Genomic DNA, 24,193 nt, shown 5'->3' with positions numbered 1-24,193 from the left:
CACCTTGCCCATGCCTATCTTACCTTCCTGATTTCCTACTACAATTTAGCTGCTCACTTTGCTCCTCCAACCCTAACCTACTCACTGTATCTCAATCCAATCTATCGTGCTGACCTCTTGGCCATGTCCTGAAACTCCCTCCCTCTTCATATCCTACACACCATCACACTAACTCCCCACCTTTAAAGTCTTATTAAAATTGCATCTCCAAGAGACCTTCCCTGACTAAATCCTCTTTTCTCCTACTCCCTTTCACATTGCCCTGGCACTTGGATCTGTACTCTTTTAAGCACTGGATAATATCCCCACCCTCAGCCCCAGAACCCTGATGTATATATGTGTAACTTATTTTGTCTGTCTCCCCTTCTAGACTGAAAGCTCCTTGTGGGCAGGGAGTGTCTAACTAGTCTGCTGTATTGTCCTCTCACCCTACAGGAACTGAGCCCGAGTAGTTATTTATTGAGCATTTACTGTGTCAGAGCACTGAACTAAGCACTTGGGAGAGTACAATACACAGACCTTCCCTTCCCACATTGAGCTTCCAGTCTAGAGGGGGAGACAGACAAAATAAGTTATGGATAGGCATATAAGTGCTGTGGGGCTTAGGGTAGCACCAGTCAGGAGTCGGGCAGCAAGTAAGAGAACTGGGGTGAGGTAAATATACAAAAGCTTTTATGACTCTGCCATATACAAGTATATCGACTTTATGTTGACGGGGAGTGGGACAGTTTCTACAGCCGCTTGATGACTTCTAGCCATTTTACATACATATACGCTCTGGGTCTATTCACCTTTCTAAATGTTGGAATCCATGGTCAAATTTCTTATGCATCTTTTGCTTCCCTTTGGCATAAACCCATTACTTGGAATACTGTTTAACATTTTTTGTGACACTAAGGAGCAAAGCTTGCTGGTTCTGGAAAAACTTAAGAGTAACAAGTCCAGAGATAGGCTTGTAAAATGTTCATTTGAACCTAGTTAGCATCTTGAACTCTGCAAATACTTGGAGGCATAAGTATAATATATTTGTTTTATTCATAATTTGTACTGTGCTGGGATACCAAAAGAATTTCTAATGATGGTGAGTTAACAAAGTTGTTGTCCCTCATCTCGAAACATCCACGGCTCGGTCTCATTCAATGGCAATATCAAATGTTTAAAGGAACATAAAAACAAACATGCACACAATTGCACAGTTTTCATAAAGGTCTATTTCATTATTGGTGGGTAGCGCATTAACAGTTAAATACATTTAAATAATGTATAAGTGACTGCACTACTGCAGCATTGGGAACTAGATAACCAATTGAACTAGAAACCAGCTAACAAGTAACTGTCTAAATACGTGAAATACAGCTCTTGTTTAGATCATCCCTCTTTGAAAAGAAAAAACCTGCTGGTCACATTGAAAACACCATTTAAGGCCAAATTCTTCTGATATCCCTTCCCTAGAGCTTGGCTGACATTTTAAGCCTCCAGCTCCAGGGCAAGACCAAGTTTGTGGCCTCCAGCATTGATGCTCTTTCCATCTACCAGGGCGGAGAGCGTAAGCTTCACTCCTAGAAGAAAATAAACAAAGAAGTTATACAAAATGCCACTTTTCACGCTTTTCTCCTTCTGTAAATTTTAAGCGTGCCAACGGTAGCCAGCAGAAGGTGCTGCTAGTTTAAAATACCAGCCGCCCTTGATTTGCGGTGGTGCCCAGCAAACACACTTTTACCCTTCTATGTTTGACTTAACACTGAATGGTGGTTATCAGCTCTCAATTTACAAGGCTGTTCCAGTGGGACGGTGCAATTTGGCTCACTACATTACTTTCATAAGTTTGCCTCTACAGTTGAGAAGGGGATCAATTGATCTACAGCGGGCCAATGAATAAATAAAGACTGTTATAACCCAAGGTCTCCACTACCTAATGGTATTCCAGGGAAAATGTAATGCCGTCATGCCAGGTAGCACATTGCCGAAATGCAGGCAGGAGGGACCCAAATGATTCTCAAAGGCTGGAAGAGTGAATGACTATCCTCCCCCCAAATGCTTAACTCTGGGTAGTGGCTGCTGCTGTTGTGATCTCTCAGAGGTATTCTGTTCTGGGAATTCTCTCTCTTCTAGCTGCCTTACACTAAGCATGCGGGGATGAAGTGACAACATGCAAAACACCAGCACTTCTGCAAAAAGCCCTCTGCCAAGTTGCACATGAGCAGTAAGACCTACTTTTCACAATCATTGTTTAAGCCCTGTTCAGCCAAACGGCATGGGACTAGGAAAGGTGCACTGCTGCTCGATAGTTTCATTTCCAAACCCAAGGAACTGTTTGCTAGGACACAGTAAACATGCATGATTTCCACCTGTTTAGCTACAGAGTCGTTAACTATAGGAACAAGTCACTTCAACACTTACCAGGCCTCAGAGTCTGGGTGTATCCCACTCCAATTAAGCTAGAATTGTTGACTTTTGCCTAAAAGGAAAGTAAAATGACCGTTTAAGCAGTGAAATTTTCTACCATCCCTCCATGGGCAGGGATGGGTTCACCAGCAAATGCATTTAAAAGGCAAACCATTGGTTATACAAACATCACTATTCAGAATACACGGCACCAAGGCCAGCCTGAATACATGGACATTCTAGACACAAACTTAATTTTAAAAAATATTACATTTATATATAAAAATGCCACAAGTTAAAGGACTAAAGTATTTAGTTACTTGTGGTCAGTTACTTTATTAGGAGGGAGGTAACGGGCTTTATGTATTGTAGTATTCATTTTCTTGTTCTAGTGATTCCATGTTTTCACATAAAAATGGACATGAGAAAACTAAATGTGTAAATACTTCACTTACCAGAAAAATGCTTGACTAGCTGAGTTTGCAGTGTGGTTTAGGCCGTTCAAAATGTTGAAGTACATACCTCATTTCAGTAATAGCCCAAACTAGAGAATTTTGTTTGCCTACAACACTGTACCTGCCATTCTTGTGAGAAGCCCTTAGGTCAAGTTGCCCTACAACTGTAAACTGTAATTTCGATGTCTCTGTGAAACTATTACTTGAATACCAAAAATTGGCTAGGTGCCATACAGCACATTAGCCTTGGCCTTAGAAAAGGGCATAACAATAGGAAATGAAGGCAGGATGCAGAACCAGGAAATGCACACCCCTCCAATGACTGCCCTTTTCCTTCCACAAACTGCCACCATGCTTTCTAGATGCAAGCCTTCTTTCAAAAGCCAGAAAAGTGGAAGTGAGGTGGTGTCAAAGTGTGGGACAGAAGTGGAGTAGGCTCTTCTTCCAACTCCAACTTCTACTTGAAAATCCATCTGGTCTCAAAACACTATCTTCCCTCCCTCTTGCAAAGAGCCCTAACAGGTTTTGCCTGTCAGTAACTGTACTAAAGCCCTTCCAAAGCTAGTTGGTTTAGTTTTGAGGAGTTAGGGTCTACACAACCCCCGCAGTCTCTGGCATTCTAATAATTATGGTCCTCCTGTTCATTGGCTGTATTCCAAGCTCCTTCTTTTAGCATAACTTTTGCACTTCTGCCACGGGCACTTATTACTCAATGACACTGAAATTAAAAATGCCATGGTCAAGTGTAGGGGAGAGCAGAAAGCAAACGGTGAGACATGCCCTTGCCCTTCTCAGTCTAAAATTTCAGAGTGTACCACACTGAATCTTAGAACTAGAGTCCGACTTACCGCATCTGTTATTTTTGAAGTAAAATAACTTGGTTTGAAATAAAGCACCAAATCACACCAGGAATCAGTAGAGCTTTTTACAGGAAGCAGCGTGGCCTAATGGTTAGCACACTGGGAGTCAGAAGGATCTGGGTTCTAATCCCAGCTCTACCACTTGTCTGCTGCGTGATGTTGGGCAAGTCTCTGGGCCTCAGTTAGCTCATCTGTAAAACTGGGATTACGGCTGTGAGTCCCATGCGGGACAGGGACTGTGTCCAACCTGATTACCTTGTATCTAGCCCCAGTGCTTAGTACCGTGCCTGGCACCTAGTAAGCGCTTAACCAATACCACGATTATTTTTTTGTTGTAAATAACTACACTGTAACTATTTCATTGCCATGGCATTAAGGGTGATTTGTTTTTAATTGCAAATCTATAACAACTAAGAAACCCGTTTGAAAACCGTTACTTACAGAAATGGAAGCAGTAGGATCCAATTGGTATTTTGCCGCAATCCCAAATCGAGTACTGTTGGTGCCTGATGTCCAGGCTAGATTTACAGAAGTGTCAAGATCCTCACATACTTTTTGATAAATTGAACCTCCGAATTCTGTCCCATCATTGCTGTAAAACATTTGCACCGGATTAAAGAATGCGAAAGCCCTCCGACATAGCGCTCCGTGTATTTAAGTTTTTAAAAGTCAAATTTAAAATAGATTTAGCTTGCTCGATTTAAATATCACATGAAAGCCACCCTAACCAGCTTGATTTTCCTACCTTTTGATGGCAAGAGGTATTTGTAAATACATTCAGTTAGTAGATTTTGGTTTATTACACCCACTATCCCAAATATACTTATTCCACATTACCAACTCTTCAAAGTTTGTCAAGATGCAGTTCAAGAGGTATTTGTAAATACATTCAGTTAGTAGATTTTGGTTTATTACACCCATTACCCCAAATATACTTATTCCACATTACAAACTCTTCAAAGTTTGTCAAGATGCAGTTCACGATAACACATTTTAATACTATTAACTTGACAGTCGATCAGTGGTACTAATTGAGCGTTTTCAAAATGCTAAGCAGTAAGCATGGGTGCTAACTCTGCATTTTGAGCACAGATGATTAAAAAAAGGGGCCAAGTTGGGTGAGGATAAGCTCCAGAGATCTAATAAGCCAGAAAGCAGCATGGCCTAGCGGGGAGAGCGTGGGTACGGGAGTCAGAAGGACCTGGGTTCTAATCCTGCCTCTGCCACTTGTTTGCTGTGTGACCTTGGGCAAGTCATTTCACTTCTTTGTGCCTATTTCCTCACCTATAAAATGGCTGTTCACCCTCCTACTTAGACTGTGAGCCCCACGAGGGACAAGGACTGTGCCCAACCTAATTAACTTGTACCTACTCCAGTGCTTAGAACAGTGACACACAGTAAGCGCTTAAATAAAAAAAGGGAGAAAATCTCAGGTCTTGATAGAGTGGAGATGAGCAAATCTGGCAGTCTAGCTCAAAAAGTTGTGGGGGGCAAGCACTCCCATGGAATGGGCACCTATGATATTAAGAAAGCAGGGATCGTGCCAACAAGTACCAAAACACATTCTCCTCAAGGGGCAACAATACGAAAGAAGACATTTTTATAGATAAAGCCAGCAGAAGAACAAGGCAAAACAGACTTACAATTGACTGTACAGATAAAAATCTATAAATGAATAAAAATATATATACTAGTATACGTATCTGTGCTGCAAGTGACCACTGAGTTGCCCCAAGTAGGGTGCAGTGAATAAGGAAAAGCTGCCCAGGAGAGTATTTTTAAGGGACATTTTACAGATGGGTAAAGTCCGGCAGATTTGGGAAAGTGGAAAGTTCCAGACAGGAGAAAACAGCATGAGTAAGGAGCTGGTGTGGGGACAGTGGAGAGCTGGGTGGAAAATGGGAGTTGTGGAGAAGCAAGTGAAGACAGGAATATGTACGATGGAGAGAGCTGGGGATAACTACAGTTACAGCCCCTTGGGTCATATGACCCATGGTTAAGCGCACCTTTAAGCTGTTTTAAAAATTAAACTCCTCAAAATTTAAACTTTAAATGAGTTTTTTTCCAAATTCAGGGCATAAAATATTTTCTGTTTTCATTTGTTTCAAGTCCATGTCCTAATGACTAGCAAAATTTGGAAGTAAGCCAAAACTGAAGCAAATGGCTTCCAGTAAACAGATCATCCGATACTCCTGAGACACCCCCTCAACCAAAAAAAAAAGATAATACCTTTGAAACATAAAAATATTTTTAAGGGGAGGGGGAGATGAAGAGGAAAAGAATAGAAATGAGCGACCAAGGAAGGATAAGTTGGCACTGAATTTTCAATAAGACTTCTCTTTAATCTGAAAATTGAAGTCATATAATCAATCAATCAATCGTATTTATTGAGCGCTTACTACGTGCAGAGCACTGTACTAAGCGCTTGGGAAGTACAAATTGGCAACACATAGAGACAGTCCCTACCCAACAGTGGGCTCACAGTCTAAAAGGGGGATTAGTAGATCTAAAATCTACTCTAATTTTAACATCAAGCAGTTAGATGCTATAAAGTACAAATTCCTCAAATTGACATTTTCTTTTCTTGGGAAGGAGAAAAAACCAAGTCACTTTTGGGAATTCAACTTCTTTTCAGCCATCCTGGCATTTTGTTAACCAGCTGTTTCTCAACACTCTTAACAACAGAGACAACGTGGGCATATAGCAGACGAGAAAAAAAAAAAATCCCAGATGTAATTTAGAACCGTTCCATTTGTTAAGTTAATCTAGAACTGGGATCGGGCCTTTTAGAAATTTTATATTACCCACCCAAACAGGGTTAGGTGTTGTAACTATTAATTAAAATACAAAATATCGCTTTATATTGTGACGCATTTTACTAGCCACAAGGGCATGCTATTTCCTGGCACCAGAATCAATCGTATTTATTGAACGCTTACTGTGTGCAGAGCACCGTACTAAGCGCTTGGGAAGTACAAGTTGGCAACATATAGAGACAGTCCCTACCCAACAGTGGGCTCACAGTCTAGAAGGGGGAGACAGAGAACAAAACCAAACATATTAACAAAATAAATAGAATAGATATGTACAAGTAAAATAGAGTAATAAATATGTACAAACATATATACAGGTGCTGTGGGGAAGGGAAGGAGGCAAGACGGGGGGGGGCAATGGTGTGGGAAGAGACCTGGGGAATTGAAGATTTTTCTCTGCCTTTGAAATAATGAAAAAATCGTGAGTTTCCATAGTTGCAGCCAAAGTATAAATAAAAAACTTGATTAGCCTACAAGCTCAACCATTTCTCTCCTGCCAAGTCAGTCAAAACAATGACCATAGAGAAATACTTACACGTTAGTGTGCAGCTGGAAATCTCCAGTCTTGTAACCCACTGCGAAGTTATTCCTTGTCAGCTTTGATTTGGCACTATCAAAGGTCATCTGGTAACCGGCAAGCCAGCCCTCATAACCGAAAACGGCTGATCCGTGGATAGCAGGGCCAGCAAAATCAAAGTCAACATCACAACCAATGTTTACACATTCCCGCTTGTAAGCAGACTTGATTTTGCCACTTTTCTTTCTGCAACCGAGAACATTCAGTAAGGATTACATTACAGATCCTTCAAAATTACAAGTACGTAGCTAAGATTAGGAAAATAATCAGTGTAGTACTTGATAAGCACTGGGGTAAATACAATCTAATCCCATCAGAAAAAGTCCCTGTTCCACATGGGGTGGGAGACCAAGTATTTAATCCCTGGCGCTTTTTACTCTCCCAGGTGCTTAGCAGAGTGCTCTGCACATTGGTAAACAATAAATACCATCAATCAATCAATCAATCGTATTTATTGAGCGCTTAATGTGTGCAGGGCACTGTACTAAGCGCTTGGGAAGTACAAGCTGGCAACATATAGAGACAGTCCCTACCTAACAGTGGGCTCACAGTCTAGAAATGACTCCACAATGAGGAAACTGAGGCAAAGAAGTGGAGATTTGCCCTCCGTCACATAGCAGCCAAGTGGTGGAGTCAGGATTAAAAACCCAAGTCTTTGGTCTCCCAGACCTGTGTTTTTTCCACTAGGCCTTGGCTACTCCTTAAAAATCAAATTTATGGAGTGTTTACTGTGTGCAGAGCTACTGTGCTAAATACTTAAACAGTCAGTTCTCCTACAATCCTGGAGGTATGTTCTTCTGTATGTTCTGGATACTTACACCTTCACTGATGAAACGCACAAGCACGAAACCATTCTTTCATGCTCTAGACTGTAAGCTCATTATGGGTAGGGAATGTGCCTGTTTATTGTTACAGTGTACTCTCCCAAGAGCTTAGTACAGTGCTCCACCCACAGTAAGCATTCAATAAATACGACTGAGTGAATGCTCTACCCTGACAGACATGCATCTTCAGGACATTTCTTAATTCCACAAGACTTCTATCTAAAACATGTAGTGAAGACACACTACAGAACTATTTCAATGGCCCCAAATCTAACTGATTTGTGAATGAACAGTCAGTATAATCTAAATGAGAAAATATAAGCACAAGTACTATGACGTGTATATTTTCAACAACAGAGTGTCATAACTTTAAAAACAAAAAGAATTGGGCAAAAGTCCACAATACACTAAGAGCTTTCAACACTGAAAAACTGCCCGACACTGAATCTGAGCCAACGACAGAAAATAGTATTGACTTCAGGCATATATGCATTGTTATATCACCTGCTAAACAACCTGAGATTTGCCATGTCCTGTACATTTTTCCAGAGTGAACACTGAAGGAATACTAGATGAATAACAAAAATCAAATTTACCCTGTGTTTGGCGAAAAGGTGGTGTCAAATGTCAGCTTCAAACCTTTGCAAATCTAATTTGGAGAAAAAAAAATTTTTTTTTAAACCAAACTCAAAACTCATGGGCAAAAAAAGAGAAGGAAAATTAAGGGTAAGTAAAAAAGATGCCAGTTGTTACCTGATCTTCAATTGCGATTTCAGTTCCTAGGGTGTTATCAGTATTCCACTTTTCGGTGAAAGTCAGACCATACTCACACCACTTGTATTTGGTCTCCAAGGTCCCATTAACTTTACCAGTATCTGTATTTGATGAACCAGATGTTGTGAACTCCTAAAATGTAAATAAAATGTTCATTAATTTTATTTACTTAGAATTGTCAGAGGTGTCTAGTATTTTGTATTTAAACCATTTTCAGAAGTGAGAAACTGAGTTGATGATTTTCCATCTGCTACAGTTCATTTTACTTATAAAAATTTCCATACGAGATACTCTACTTTTAGTATAGAAAAATGAAAGCAAAATCACTTTTGACTTATGACCATTTCCACATTCAGCAATTTACACAGCAAAAGCTACTACTTAATTTCTGTTAGAAGGACCACCAAATCAATGGAATATATTAACAGCATAATGTATTTACTGGGTAAAGCTAACACTTGAATAACAATTCAATGTAACCAATCATACTGTGCTCCCCTGGTTATAATCAAACTTTAGCATTCAAACTTTCAGTTTTATCAGCATTTGGTTCACTGGGATATGGCCGCTAGCCAAAATGTCGGAAGAGATTTTACACGCTTCCCGTTGTAAGCGTTCAATTCCAAAAAAAAAAAAAACCTCTTTAATTTACAGAACCACATCGGACTTTTGAAAACCCTATGCAAAGGAACCATAAATGCTTATTAAAATAAAAGACACTTCTGAGGCCAAATGACTAACACTTGGGTTAAAAATTTTTATATCGAATGGAAAATTTGGACAATAAATTCATTCAATTGCATTTTATGTATTGTCTCAGAATATACTTCACATTAAAACCCGGATTCCCCAAGGCAGAGCCAGGTACATTGGCCAACTACTCCGGGAATTTTATTAGCAGCAGTTTTGAGTCAATACCCGAAACAGATCAACTGGAAGGCACTGTGCTAATATTTACTAGTACGTTTTTAGTAAAGTCATTTTAGGGTTTCAGTTCTGAATTCCTGTAGTGGGACTATTGTTTCTATATTCCTCTGCTATATTTATCTGGAACAGCCAAGAATGCAATTTAAATGAGCACAGGTCTAAGTTTAACACCACTTTCATCTAAGACGTTAATAGCCTTTAAAAATCAATAGCCACCTTCACCCTATCACTAAAAAGTTGTGGTGGCAAGCATTGGTAGTCCTGCTGCCCGGGTAGAGAAATGTATGGAGCATATGGGAAAATACACTCACAACTACGTTAACAGTTCCTTTGAGGAACTTTTACTACCTCTATCAAAGAGTACTCTCCCATGTGCTTAGTACAGTGCTCTGCACACAGCAATTGCTCAGTAAATATCATTGAAGACATACACAGAACTGCACTAAGTGCTTGGGAGGGTTCACCTGTCTGCCACGTGACCTTGGGCAACTCACTTAACTTCTCTGTGCCTCAGGTTCCTTATCTGCAAAATGGGGGTTCAATAACTCTTCTCCCTCCTACTTAGAGCGTGTGCCCCATCTGAGACAAGGACTGTACCCAACCTGGTTATCTTCTATCTACCACAGCACTTAGTACAATGCATGGCACACAGTAAGTGCCTAATGAATACCATAATTATTATTAGTAGTAGTACAAGAGTTTGACACAACCACGTAAAAAGAAAAGAACTAAGGAAAAACTGTTTTCCAGATGCTGGGACAGGCCTTTCAGAGTTTGAAATAGAGTCTGCTTAGAAACAGAGGCCAAAAATGCCAATCCTTCCTCTGCACCTATCCCAATTTGAAACCTTGTACATTTCACTCCAGCATGGTTAAGTATCTGTTTATTGGCTAAGAAACCTAATCAAGAATGTGACATACCGACAGGAATTTTGTTCAGTTCTCATTTTGCTGTTGAGCTAGTAGAGGAAATCACGTGTGCTTTTAATATACTGAGCCACCAGGATCCACATCAGGAACATTTGGGGCGCGTTTGGACAGTAATAAACTGTGCCATGATGAACAAGGTATGTGTTTAGCTACATATTCCTGAAAACATGCCACTATCAACAGCCAAAAAGCACTTACTGCAATCAATTCACTTCATTAAGAAGCAATTGTGGGCCAAGACTAATTTAGTTAATCAATCAAAATGAGGTTTGGCTATCTCAAACTAATTTTGCTCAGTTAAGCTTCAAAATGTTGCATTAACTAGTCCTTTAGTAAAGGACTAGCAGAAATATGCCCCTCCAGATCAATAATCAATTGTATTTATTGAGGGCTTACTATATGCAGAGCACTGTACTAAGCGCTTAGGAGAGTACAATGTGACAGAGTTGGCAGACATGTTCCCTGCCCACGAGGAGCTTAGTCTGGGATGGGGTGTAGACAAACTACAGACATGTATAAAGTGTTGTGGGGCTGAAGCAGGGGTAAATAAAGGATGCAAATCCAAATGCAAGGGCAACGCAGAAGGGAGTGGAAGGGGAAATGAAGGCTTAGTCAGGAAGGCCTCTTGGAAGAGGTGTGCTTTTTAATAAGGCTTTGAAGGTGGGGTCTCATGTCCTTTTGGGCATCTGGGTGTCTGTAGGTAAGAATGTATCTATGCATCACAGTATGTATGCTTCTACTATATTATACTCTTGCAGGAGTGTGTTTGCATATGTGGTTAACTTGGACAGATTTGAGTAATTAATGTGGAAAAGGTTACACATGTGAGTGAAGAGGGTGCAGGAGAGTCAGCATATACCTGTGAGTGATTGTTGCCATATATAGCTACATACGGTACATATTCATTCATTCAATTCATTCAATCGCATTTACTGAGCACTTACCGTGTGCAGAGCACCGTACAAAGCGCTTGGGAAGTACAAGTTGGCAACACATAGAGACGGTCCCTACCCAACAACAGGCTCACATATGAAGTGGAGTTGTGGTATACATTCACAGATCTGGGGGGTGGAGGGGTGCATGTGTGCACTTCGCACGTGTGGGTTGAGGACAGAACCTGACTTTCACTTTCAGCTTTACAGGAATCACTGAGCATCAACTGCATGGACGGGAAGTCTGGGCTTTTCCAGCAGAGAAGTAACTGGGAGTTTCCAGCCTCAGATGCTGCCAACCGTGAGAGAGGAGATGGTGGAAGATGAGGGAGATTGAGAGACGAGATGGTGGAAGATGAGGGAGATTGGGGGGGGGGGGGGGGGGGTCGGGGGTAACATGGTGGAATGGGATTAAACCCCCAGGAGTAGCAGAGCTCCTGCTGCGACTGTCAAAACAGTGTGCTTTGGAAGGGCAGAAAAATCCATCGGGCCTCATAAGAATCTTTGCAGTGAGGTTGGGAGTGACTGTAAACTCGTTATGGGCAGGAACGTGCCTGTTAATTCTGTTGTACTGTATTCTCCTAAGCTCTTGGTAAAGTGCTCTGCACAGAGTGAGTGCTCAATAAATACGACCAAATGGTCGAGTGGCTCCGCTGCCTGGCTGACCTTACAGAGAGAATGCCTTTTCCTTCCTGTGGGTTCTAGCGGGGCTCCTATCAGGCTCCTTGTGCCAGCCAATTAGTCTGGAAGCCAGCTGCAAGTCAAGCAACTAATCAAAAGGCTACATTCTCAGCATTTAGATGGTAACCCCAAACTCATTTTTGCATTTTAAATAGAGAGCTAATACAATTCCTGGAGGCTGGATGGCCCAAGATAATACTGAAAGCTCCTAATCTTCACGCTCCACTTCAAATTACTCACCAAGCCAGTTTATGTCCCTTCGGCATTTCCATGACACCTAAGCACTTGGATATTTATCTTTTAGACTGTGAGCCCACTGTTGGGTAGGGACTGTCTCTATATGTTGCCAACTTGTACTTCCCAAGCGCTTAGCACAGTGCTCTGCACACAGTAAGCACTCAATAAATACAATTGATTGATTTATCTCCCTCACCCCCCTATAGCACTTATGTACATACTGCTAAATTCTGTTGATTTTTCCTACCAGTAATACATTTTTTAGTGCCTGTCTCGCCTACTACATTGTAATCTCCTAGAGGGCAATGATAAGGTTTACTATCTCCACTGCACTCTCCCAAAGGCTCAGTACTGTGAGTGCTCTGCATAGAGTACGCACTCAATAAAGGGAAACCATGTTCACCAGTTTCTTAGAGTCATGTGACTCAGTAATTGGGGTTTAAAACTCTAAGAAAAGGACTCCACAGGTACTGCACCATGGTAATCCTCTAATATGGCAGAGAGTAGGACAACTGCTAAGCATGCTATAAGAAAGAGAGGCAATAGGCCTGAAAGAAAAACTGCTTCCCTGTTATTCTAATTTTTGGTACGGGTTTCATGGGATACACCCAGTTCTCCCAAAATTACTCATTTTGCATAAATCTCTGGAAGAGTATTAGGGAACGGCCTTCCAACAACATATGCCTTAACAGACTTGATGCAATATTGGAAGGAAGTCGGGGACACTCACTGGCCATCTGTCAAGACACGAGTGTACTCCCCCTCTAGACTACAAGCTTGGAGGGGCAGGGAATGAGCCTCCCAACTCTGCTTTATTGTATTTTCCCCAATAATTTAGTCCAGTGCTCTGCACGTGATAGGCATTCAATAAATGCCACTGATTGTTGGCACGAGATTTCCTCTGCATGAGGTTCATTAGGAATGTAACCTTCATGTTACAGGAAAACTGAGTGCACACATCTATAAGAGCTATGGGAGGTGGTTTACGCAAAAAGAATGATGGTGGATATTTTTGTTACCTAAGCAATAGACTGTTTCAGAATTCAAGGATATAACCAGTAAGAGTCCGAATTTGTTCGGCAAATAAATGAATTAGCCACAAGTATGCTGCGCAAAACATATATTCTTGATCCTTGGGTTGATCAACACACCGACATTTTTTTTTACATCAAAAAAGCAGTATCGGAGAAGACTCACCGTGCATCTACATCTAAGAAAAAATATTCTTATAAATCTCCCAACTCCTCTTTATGCCAAGTGTAAAATGTAAAAGTTTATCAGAATTCATTATCTATATCATACTTACCACTCCACTGGCAGACTTTGTTTTAACATCAAGTTTTACCAGCCCAAAACCTAAACAGAAAATTACAAAATTTTAAACAAATTTAATTCCAAATATTTTACTGAGTTCTATCCAATGATCAAAGTATTAGACAACTACGAAAGTTTTAAAAAAAGAACTATTGAAATGAAGAGATCAGACGATATAAATCCAGTTAAAGAAAACAAATCAAAGCTCTCCCTTATGCAATGTCCTCAAAGTTGGAGCACCTTTTCTACTCAGGGCCTACTGCTATGATGTGCTCTCGGCCCTTGAATGTTTTCCAGCCAACATTTTTTAAAATTATTATTATTAACTAGAACTCGGGAAAATTTCACTGCCCAAGAAAGCAACAAATTACAACTCGATTTTAGCTCTGAACAAATCAGTCATTACAAAATAAATACCTATGCAAATTAGCTTATATAAAACTGCAGAAAAAATATTTAGAAAAACAGAACACGATTCTCACGCCTAAAAGTGTGGTTTTAAAATGAGTCAAATTATTAAAATAAGAATATCGACAAGGGCTTCATTAGTCAACATACTTTTTTTACAGTTGTTATTTTTACGTATCAAGCTCTTACCAAATCCTTTGTTGAAGATATCTCTGGCAGCTTTGCCAAGGTCAGCATATGATGGAGGAATCGCCATTGCTGGTGAGAAGATGTAGCACGGTATTAAGTCTCTTTTTTGCCCTCAGTACTCAATGCAGAATATACGAATGGGATGCCTTAAACACAGCAGCCTGATTTTCTTAAATTGCAAAGAGCAGCCCTTGGAAATTGGCATCTTTAGACAACCCACCTTTTTAGTCAAACACTATTCACTTTGCAATAACGACTTTCAAAGGGCTCAGAAGAGTAATAAGGTCTTAAGTATTAAGATTTTAAATTCACCTACACATCTACAACTAAAACTCCTATACTACCTGACTAGCGATATATTTCTACAAAATCTTAACCCTTCCCTAATCTGCCAGTGGAGTCATAGCTGATTTAGACCAAGATGGATTCAGGCAATTCCAGAAACATCCCTGTTCTAAGACTACAAAAGTCTCTTCCTTATTTCCCCTATACTATGAAGGCCCTAGAACCCACATCTATCACTTTTGAATAGAGGGGAAAAGATTTATTATCCAGCAGGCAATAAAAGCAACCAAACAGCCGATTAGGAGTCAAAAGTACCATAAACCTGCTATTCAGACTCCCCTCATGCAGAACACCAGAGTGGCTAAGGCAAAGTACATATCAAGTAACATTTTAAAGGATATTAACGTGACACTCCCTTCCACGGCTACAGTTTAAGGGCAAGGAATCCGAGCTCAAGTTAGACCAGCCCATTCATTCTTACATAGCTGTTCCACGCCCTGATTCTGAAAGAGCAGTGACCTTGTCCCTTCACAAGGAGAACTGCCAGTAGTTTAAAAAAAAAATCCATTCATTTCCCAATGTAAATTCAACCATTTGTGACAGTTCAAAACGAAATGAGCACTTAAATTTGAGCTTATGTACAGCTTTCAAAAACGTGAATTATGAAAAATTAAAATAACCGCCTTCACAATTGGGGAGTCGGGAAGAAATTTTCAATGCCCACCTTCCTTTAGGCCTAGTAAAAACGGGACCCATTATAAGTACCACCGGAACCACGTACATTTTTACTTTAGATGGGATATTTGATTGTCTGCCAATTGTCAGCTGTGTGACTTTGGACAAGTCACTTAACTTCTCTAGGTCTCAGTTACCTCATCTGTAAAATGGGGATTAAGACTGTGAGCCCCCCGTGGGACAACCTGATCACCTTGTAACCTCTCCAGCGCTTAGAACAGTGCTTTGCACATAGTAAGCGCTTAATAAATACCATCATTATTATTATTATTATTATATTTGCTCCCTGCTTAAGCCCATCCTCGATTTTTGTTTTGACTGCTCTGATACTAAATACCGCCACTCTCCCGAATTTCGGAAACAAGAACCTCAGATAACAAAAGACGGCTAACCTTTTGGAGTTAAGAAATCATTTCGACTCAGTGTTCTGTACTGAAAGTTAACTGTTGTTTTAAACGAGTTCTTTGCGAGCTAAAGTGCCGAGACGGGAGTTGGACTACGGAGGGGCAATTGTCATTTTTAAAACAAAAGGCGCACACAGGCGTCCGATTTTCTCTTCGCCCGCTGGCATTAGAAGCGGCGTCGACATTCGGTCAAGTGGGCCGCTTTCGGATTCTTATCAACCGCGGTCCCCTCGATTACGGGCTCGTGGTGGGCAAGGACTGTCTCTCTTTATGGCCGTATTGTGCCTTCCCAAGCGTTTAGTACAGTGCTCTGCACGTAGGAAGTGCTTGATACGACTGCCCAAAGGTGGGAGTGGCAGGAGTCCCTGAAGCGGTGCCCTCAATGCCCTCGGCCTCACCCCATGCGTCCTGCTGCCAATCGGCCATCATCATCCTTCCGATGGGAAGGCAAGAAAAACCCAAACGGGGTTTAGGATTTTTAGGGAAGCTTTCCAGGCTCGCTGAGGGTAAACCAGCAAGTCCGCCAAGGCCCTACTTAGAGTTCATCTCCTCCAGGAGGCCTTCCCAGACTGAGCCCCCCATCCTCAGCTCCTCCTCCTGCCCTCCCCAACGCCCCCCCTTCCCCTCCCCATGGCACTTGTGTATACTTGTACATACTTATTACCTTTTATTAACGCTATGTATGTAGTTATAATTCTGTTTATTCTGATGGTATTGACACCTGTCTACTTGTTTTGTTGTCTTTCTCCCCCTTCTAGACCGTTGGCCCGTTGCTGGGTCGGGGCCGTCTCTAGATGTTGCTCATTTGTCCTTCGCAAGCGCTTGGTCCAGTGCTCTGCACACACTAAGCGCTCAGTAAATACGAACGGATGAATGTGAGCCCGTTGTTGGGTCGGGGCCGTCTCTAGATCGTCCTGATTTGTCCTCTCCCGAGCGCTTCGTCCAGGGCTCTGCACATAGTAAGCGCTCAATAAATACAATTGAATGAATGTGAGTCCGTTGTTGGGTGGGGATCCTGTCTATATGTGGCCCATCTGTCCTTCCCAAGTGCTTCGTCCAGTGTTCTGCACACAGTAAGCGCTCAATACGATTGAATAAATGAATGAATGAATGAGAGCCAGTTGTTGGGTCGGGACCGTCTCTAGACGCTGCAGATTTGTCCTCTCCCAAGCTCTTCATCCAGTGCTCTGCACACACTAAGCGCTCAATAAATACGATTGAGTGAATGAATGAATGAATGAAAGCCCGTTGTTGGGTGGGGACCCTGTCTAGATGGGGCCCATTTTCCCTTCCCAAGCGCTTAGTACAGTGCTCTGCACACAGTAAGCGCTCAACAAATACGACTGATTGAATGAATGAATGAGAGCCCGTTGTTAGGTCGGGATCGTCTCTGGTGCCTATTTGTCCTCTCAAGCGCTCAGTACACAGCAAGCGCTCAATACACACGACTGAGTGAATGAATGACTGAGAGCCCGCTGTTGGGTGTGGGGACCCTGTCTTGATGGCGCCCATTTGCCCTTCCCAAGCGCTTCATCCAGTGCTCTGCACACAGTAAGCGCTCAATAAATACGATTGAGTGAATGAATGAATGACTAAGAGCCCGTTGTTGGGTGTGGGGACCGTGTCTAGATGGGGCCCATTTGGGGACCGTGTCTAGATGGGGTCCATTTGTCCTCTCCCAAGCGCTTCATCCAGTGCTCTGCACACAGTAAGAGTTCAATAAATACGACTGAGTGAATGAATGAGAACCTGTTGTTGGGTGGGGACCGTGTCTAGATGGTGCCCATCTGTCCTCTCCCAAGCGCTTTGTCCAGTGCTCTGCACACAGGAAGCGCTCAATACGATTGAGTGAGTGAATGAATGAGTGACTGAGAGCCCACACAGTAAGCGCTCAATAAATATGATTGAGTGAATGAATGAGTGAGTGCGAGCCCGTTATTTGGGTGGGGCCCGTGTCTAGATGGTGCCCACTTGTCCCCTCCCAAGCGCTTAGTGCAGTGTTCTGCGCACAGTAAGCGCTCAATAAATTCGATTGAGTGAATGAATGGATGACTGAGAGCCCATTGTTGGGTGGGGACCGTGTCTAAATGGTGCCCATTTGTCCTCTCCCAAGTGCTTAGTGAAGTGTTCTGTGCACAGTAAGCACTCAATAAATACGACTGAGTGAATGAATGGATGGATGACTAAGAACCCGTTGTCAGGTGTGGGGACTGTGTCTAGAAGGGGCCCATTTGTCCTCTCCCAAGCGCTTAGTGCAGTGTTCTGAGCACAATAAGCACTCAATACGACTTAGTGAATGAAGGAGTGAGTGACTGAGAGCCCGTTGTTTGGTGGGGACCATATCTGGATGGGGCCCATTTGTCCTTCCCAACCAATGTGTCCAGTGCTCTGCACACAGTAAGCGCTCAATAAAACGATTGACTGAATGAATGAATGACTGAGAGCCCGCTGTTGGGTGTGGGGCCCGTGTCTAGATGGTGCCCATTTGTCCTTCCCAAGCGCTTCGTCCAGCACTCTGCACACAGTAAGCGCTCAATAAATTCGATTGAGTGAATGAATGAGTGACTGAGAGCCCATTGTTGGGTGGGGACCGTGTCTGGATGGGGCCCATTTGTCCTTTCTCAAGCGCTTAGTGCAGTGTTCTGCGCACAGTAAACGCTCAATAAATTCGAATTGAGTGAATGAATGGATGACTGAGAGCCCACTGTTGGGTGTGGGGAACGTGTCTAGATGGTGCCCATTTGTCCTCTCCCAAGTAATTCATCCAGTGCTCTGCACGCAATAAGCGCTCAATAAATTCGATTGAGTGAATGAATGAGTGACTGAGAGCCCATTGTTGGGGGTGGGGATTGTGTGTAGATGGGGCCCATTTGTCCTTCCCAAGCGCTTCCTCCCATGCTCTGCACGCGGTAAGCGCTCAGTAAATACGATTGAGTAAATGAATGAGTGAGAGCCCGTTGTTGGGTGTGGGGCCCGTGTGTAGAGGGTGCCCATTTGACCTTCCCAAGCTCTTCGTCCGGTGCTCTGCACGCAGTAAGCGCTCAATAAATACTATTGATTGATTGAATAAATATGATTGAATGAATGAATGAGTGAGAGCCCGTTGTTGGGCGTGGGGCCCGTGTCTAGATGGGGCCCATTTTCCCTTCCCAAGCGCTTCGTCCAGGGCTCTGCACGCGGTGAGCGCTCAATAAATACGATTGAGTAAATGAATGAGTGAGAGCCCGTTGTTGGGTGTGGGGCCCGTGTGTAGATGGGGCCCATTTGACCTTCCCAAGCGCTTCGTCCAGTGCTCTGCACGCGGTAAGCGCTCATTACATACGATTGAGTGAATGAATGAATGAGTGAGAGCCCGTTGTTGGGTGTGGGGCCCGTGTGTAGATGGGGCCCATCTGACCTTCCCAAGCGCTTCGTCCAGTGCTCTGCATGTGGTAAGCGCTCAATACGATTGATTGATTGATTGATTGAATAAATACGATCGAGTGAATGAATGAATGAGTGAGAGCCCGTTGTTGGGTGTGGGGCCCGTGTGTAGATGGGGCCCATTTGACCTTCCCAAGCGCTTTGTCCGGTGCTCTGCACGTAGTAAGCGCTCAATACATACGATTGAGTGAATGAATGAATGAGTGAGAGCCCGTTGTTGGGTGTGGGGCCCGTGTCTAGATGGGGCCCATTCGTCCTCTCCCAAGTGCTTCGTTCAGTGCTCTGCACACAGTAAGCGCTCAATAAATACGATTGAGTGAATGAATGAGTGACTGAGAGCCCATTGTTGGGTGTGGGGAACGTGTCTAAATGAGGCCTATTTGACCTTTCCCAAGTGCTTCGTCCAGTGCTCTGCACGCGGTAAGTGCTCAATAAATACGATTGAGTGAATGAATGAATGAATGAGTGAAAGCCCGTGTGTAGATGGGGCCCATTTGACCTTCCCAAGCGCTTCGTCTAGTGCTCTGCACGCAGTAAGCGCTCAATAAATATGATCGAGTGAATGAATGAATGAGTGAGAGCCCGTTGTTGGGTGTGGGGCCCGTGTGCAGATGGGGCCCATCTGACCTTCCCAAGCGCTTTGTCCAGTGCTCTGCGCTCAGTAAATATGATTGAGTGAATGAATGAATGAGTGAGAGCCCATTGTTGGGTGTGGGGGCCGTGTCTAGACGGGGCCCATTTGACCTTCCCAAGCGCTTCGTCCAGTGCTCTGCACGCGGTGAGCGCTCAATAAATACGATTGATTGATTGACTGAATAAATACGATCGAGTGAATGAATGAATGAGTGAGAGCCCGTTGTTGGGTGTGGGGCCCGTGTCTAGACGGGGCCCATTTGACCTCCCCAAGCGCTTCGTCCAGTGCTCTGCACGCGGTAAGCGCTCAATAAATACGATTGAGTGAATGAATGACTGAGTGAGAGCCCGTTGTTGGGTGTTGGGCCTGTGTCCAGAGGGGGCCCATTTGACCTTCCCAAGCGCTTCGTCCGGTGCTCTGCACGCGGTAAGCGCTCAATAAATACGATTGAGTAAGTGAATGAATGAATGAGTGAAAGCCCATGTGTAGATGGGGCCCACTTGACCTTCCCAAGCGCTTCGTCCAGTGGTCTGCACGCGGTAAGCGCTCAGTAAATACGATTGAGCGAATGAATGAATGACTGAGAGCCCGTTGTTGGGTGTGGGGCTCGTGTGTAGATGGGGCCCATTTGACCTTCCCAAGCGCTTCGTCCGGTGCTCTGCACACGGTAAGCGCTCAATAAATACGATTGAGTGAGTGAATGGATGTGTGAGAGCCCGTTGTTGGGTGTGGGGCCCGTGTCTAGATGGGGCCCATTCGCCCTCTCCCAAGCGCTTCGTCCGGTGCTCTGCACGCGGTAAGCGCTCAGTAAATACGATTGAGTGAATGAATGAATGAGTGAGAGCCCGTTGTTGGGTGTGGGGCCCGTGTGTAGATGGGGCCCATTTGACCTTCCCAAGCGCTTCGTCCAGGGCTCTGCGCTCAATAAATACGATTGAGTGAATGAATGAGTGAGTGAGGGCCCGTTGTTGGGTGTGGGGCTCGTGTGTACACGGGGCCCATCTGACCTTCCCAAGCGCTTCGTCCAGTGCTCTGCACGCGGTGAGCGCTCAATAAATACGATTGATTGATTGATTAAATACGATCGAGTGAATGAATGAATGAATGAGAGCTCGTTGTTGGGTGTGGGGCCCGTGTGTAGACGGGGCCCATTTGACCTCCCCAAGCGCTTCGTCCGGTGCTCTGCACGCGGTAAGCGCTCAATAAATACGATTGAGTGAATGAATGACTGATTTCTATCCTACTTATTTTATTTTGTTGGTATGTTTGGTTCTGTTCTCTGTCTCCCCCTTTTAGACTGTGAGCCCACTATCGGGTAGGGACTGTCTCTATGTGATGCCAATTTGTACTTCCCAAGCGCTTAGTACAGTGCTCTGCACATAGTAAGCGCTCAATAAATACGATTGATTGATTGATTGATTGATTGATTGAGAGCCCGTTGTTGGGTGTTGGGCCTGTGTCCCGAGGGGGCCCATTTGACCTTCCCAAGTGCTTCGTCCGGTGCTCTGCACGCGGTAAGCGCTCATTACATACGATTGAGTGAGTGAATGAATGAATGAGTGAAAGCCCGTGTGTAGATGGGGCCCATCTGACCTTCCCAAGCGCTTCGTCCAGTGCTCTGCACGCGGTAAGCGCTCAGTAAATACGATTGAGCGAATGAATGAAGCCCGTTGTTGGGTGTGGGGCCCGTGTGTAGATGGGGCCCATTTGACCTTCCCAAGCGCTTCGTCCAGGGCTCTGCGCTCAATAAATATGATTGAGTGAATGAATAAATGAGTGAGAGCCCGTTGTTGGGTGTGGGGCCCGTGTGTAGACGGGGCCCATTTGTCCTTCCCAAGCGCTTCGTCCAGTGCTCTGCACGCGGTAAGCGCTCAGTAAGTACGACTGAATGAATGAGTGAGAGCCCGTTGTTGGGTGTGGGGCCCGTGTCTAGATGGGGCCCGTTTGACCTTCCCAAGTGCTTCGTCCAGTGCTCTGCACGCGGTAAGCGCTCAATAAATACGATTGACTGATTGGCTGACTGAATAAATACGATCGAGTGAACGAATGAATGAGTGAGAGCCCGTTGTTGGGTGTGGGGCCCGTGTCTAGATGGGGCCCATCTGATCTTCCCAAGCGCTTCGTCCGGTGCTCTGCACACAGTAAGCGCTCAATAAATACGATTGATTGATTGATTGAATAAATACGATCGAGTGAATGAATGAATGAGTGAGAGCCCGTTGTTGGGTGTGGGGCCCGTGTCTAGATGGGGCCCGTTTGACCTTCCCAAGTGCTTCGTCCAGTGCTCTGCACGCGGTAAGCGCTCAATAAATACGATTGACTGATTGACTGACTGAATAAATACGATCGAGTGAATGAATGAATGAGTGAGAGCCCGTTGTTGGGTGTGGGGCCCGTGTCTAGATGGGGCCCATCTGATCTTCCCAAGCGCTTCGTCCGGTGCTCTGCACACAGTAAGCGCTCAATAAATACGATTGATTGATTGATTGACTGACTGAATAAACACGATTGAGTGAATGAGTGAGTGAGTGAGAGCCCGTTGTTGGGTGTGGGGCCCGTGTGTAGACGGGGCCCGTTTGACCTTCCCAAGCGCTTCGTCCGGTGCTCCGCGCTCGACAAAAACGACTGAACGAGTGATCGCGTGACTGACTGACTGACCGACCGACTGCGGCCCGTCCATCGTCCCCACTTACGGGTCGGGCAGGTCCCGGACTGCGCATAGACCGCCATGGCGAGGCCGCGGGCCCACGATCTGCGGGGAGGACAGGGAGGGCGCCGTCAGGGCTAACGGGGCCCGACGCCCCAGCGCGGGCGCGCGGGCGGCCATTTTAGGCCGGAGCGCGGGGCCGGCCCCCTCAGCCTCGGCCTCCCGACGCGCGCCCTCCCCCCCCACACCCCCCACCGGACCGGACCGAACCGCCCGGTACCTGCCGCCGCTGCGCCGGCCGCCTCCCCTCAAGCTGGCGGAGCGCGAGCCTGGAGGGCGAAGTGAAGGAGACGCCGCTCGGCTCCGCCCCCCGGGGCTGCCCAAACGGTCGCCCGCCCCGAGCGCGCCCCGCCTCCCCCTCCCCCTCCCCCCCCCTCACGGGTCCGACCTTCCGGCTGCCCCTTCCCCCTCGAAACCGCCCCTCCCTCACCAGGCCGGGGCGCCGAGAAACAGTCAGGCGGAGCCGAGGGCAGCCCCGCGGGAGGGGGAGGGGCAGAAGCCCCCCGCTGGGCGGGATGGCGCTGACGCGGGAGGCCCCCCGAGGCGCATGCGCGGGGGCCCCGGCCGCGGCGCAGGAGGGCGGCGCGCCTGCGCAGAGGCCCGGGCTGCGGCGCGCGGTCCCCTCGGCGCGCATGCGCAGAGGCGCGGTCCGCGGCGCGCGCTCGCCTCAGGCCTGGGCCCGCCCAAACGGCGGCATTTTCTCCCCTCGCGCCGACAATCGACCCCACACCTTTTTTTTTTTTTGGTACTTATTAAGCGCCTACTGTGTGCCAAGCACTGTGCTAAACGCTGGGGAGGGTACAAGGCGGTCAGGTTGTCCCATGCGAGGCTCACAGTCTTCATCCCCATTTTACAGATTCATAATAATAATAATAATAATAATGATGGTAGCATTTATTAAGCGCCTACTATGTGCCAAGCACTGTTCTAAACGCTGGGGAGGATACAAGGCGGTCAGGTTGTCCCATGCGAGGCTCACAGTCTTAATCCCCATTTTACAGATTCATTAATAATAATAATAATAATAATAATAATGGTATTTATTAAGCGCTTACTAGGTGCAAAGCACTGTTCTAAACTCTGGGGAGGATACAAGGTCAGGTTGTCCCATGTGAGGCACACAGTCTTAATCCCCATTTTATAGATTCATTCATAATAATAATGATGGCATTCATTAAGCGCCTACTAGGTGCCAAGCACTGTTCTAAACACTGGGGAGGATACAAGGCGGTCAGGTTGTCCCATGCGAGGCTCACAGTCTTAATCCCCATTTTACAGATTCATTCATAATAATAATAATAATAATAATAATGGTATTTATTAAGCACATACTAGGTGCAAAGCACTGTTCTAAACGCTGAGGAGGACACAAGGCGGTCAGGTTGTCCCATGCGAGGCTCACAGTCTTCATCCCCATTTTACAGATTCATTCATAATAATAATAATAATGGCATTTATTAAGCGCCTACTAGGTGCCAAGCACTGTGCTAAACGCTGGGGAGGACACAAGGCGGTCAGGTTGTCCCATGCGAGGCTCACAGTCTTAATCCCCATTTTACAAATTCATAATAATAATAATGATGATGGCATTTATTAAGCGCCTACTATGTGCCAAGCACTGTGCTAAACACTGGGGAGGGTACAAGGCGGTCAGGTTGTCCCATGCGAGGCTCACAGTCTTAATCCCCATTTTACAAATT

At 44.8% G+C, this 24,193-nt stretch overlaps 1 protein-coding gene across 1 annotated transcript; it reads right to left on the bottom strand.

Annotated features, from left to right (window-relative positions):
* Positions 1-1,016: 1,016 nt before the first annotated feature.
* On the bottom strand, positions 1,017-22,762 carry VDAC2 (voltage dependent anion channel 2). Its single transcript, XM_038744431.1, has 10 exons — positions 22,714-22,762; positions 22,480-22,538; positions 14,306-14,374; positions 13,701-13,750; positions 8,668-8,820; positions 8,511-8,563; positions 7,049-7,276; positions 4,142-4,292; positions 2,401-2,458; positions 1,017-1,559 (listed from the first exon to the last, which is right to left on the bottom strand). The coding sequence occupies exons 2-10, from the start codon at positions 22,514-22,516 to the stop codon at positions 1,468-1,470; spliced, it is 891 nt and encodes a 296-aa protein (XP_038600359.1). The 5' UTR covers positions 22,517-22,538; positions 22,714-22,762; the 3' UTR covers positions 1,017-1,467.
* Positions 22,763-24,193: the final 1,431 nt, after the last annotated feature.

The sequence above is a fragment of the Tachyglossus aculeatus genome, chromosome 3 (genome assembly GCF_015852505.1).
Source record: "Tachyglossus aculeatus isolate mTacAcu1 chromosome 3, mTacAcu1.pri, whole genome shotgun sequence".
In the NCBI taxonomy this organism is placed as follows: Eukaryota; Metazoa; Chordata; class Mammalia; order Monotremata; family Tachyglossidae; genus Tachyglossus; species Tachyglossus aculeatus.
The sequence above is the reverse complement of the archived record's forward strand: the minus strand, read 5'-3'. Positions and strand labels throughout refer to the sequence as shown.

Excerpts from the sequence above, each read along its gene's own strand:
- VDAC2 (XM_038744431.1), bottom strand. The coding sequence starts at position 22,516 with ATGGCGGTCTATGCGCAGTCCGGGACCTGCCCGACCC. Across the intron at positions 13,751-14,305 it reads TATCTTCAACAAAGGATTTG|GTTTTGGGCTGGTAAAACTT; the intron begins GTAAGAGCTTGA and ends TTTTCTGTTTAG. Across the intron at positions 8,564-8,667 it reads AAATCGCAATTGAAGATCAG|ATTTGCAAAGGTTTGAAGCT; the intron begins GTAACAACTGGC and ends TCTCCAAATTAG.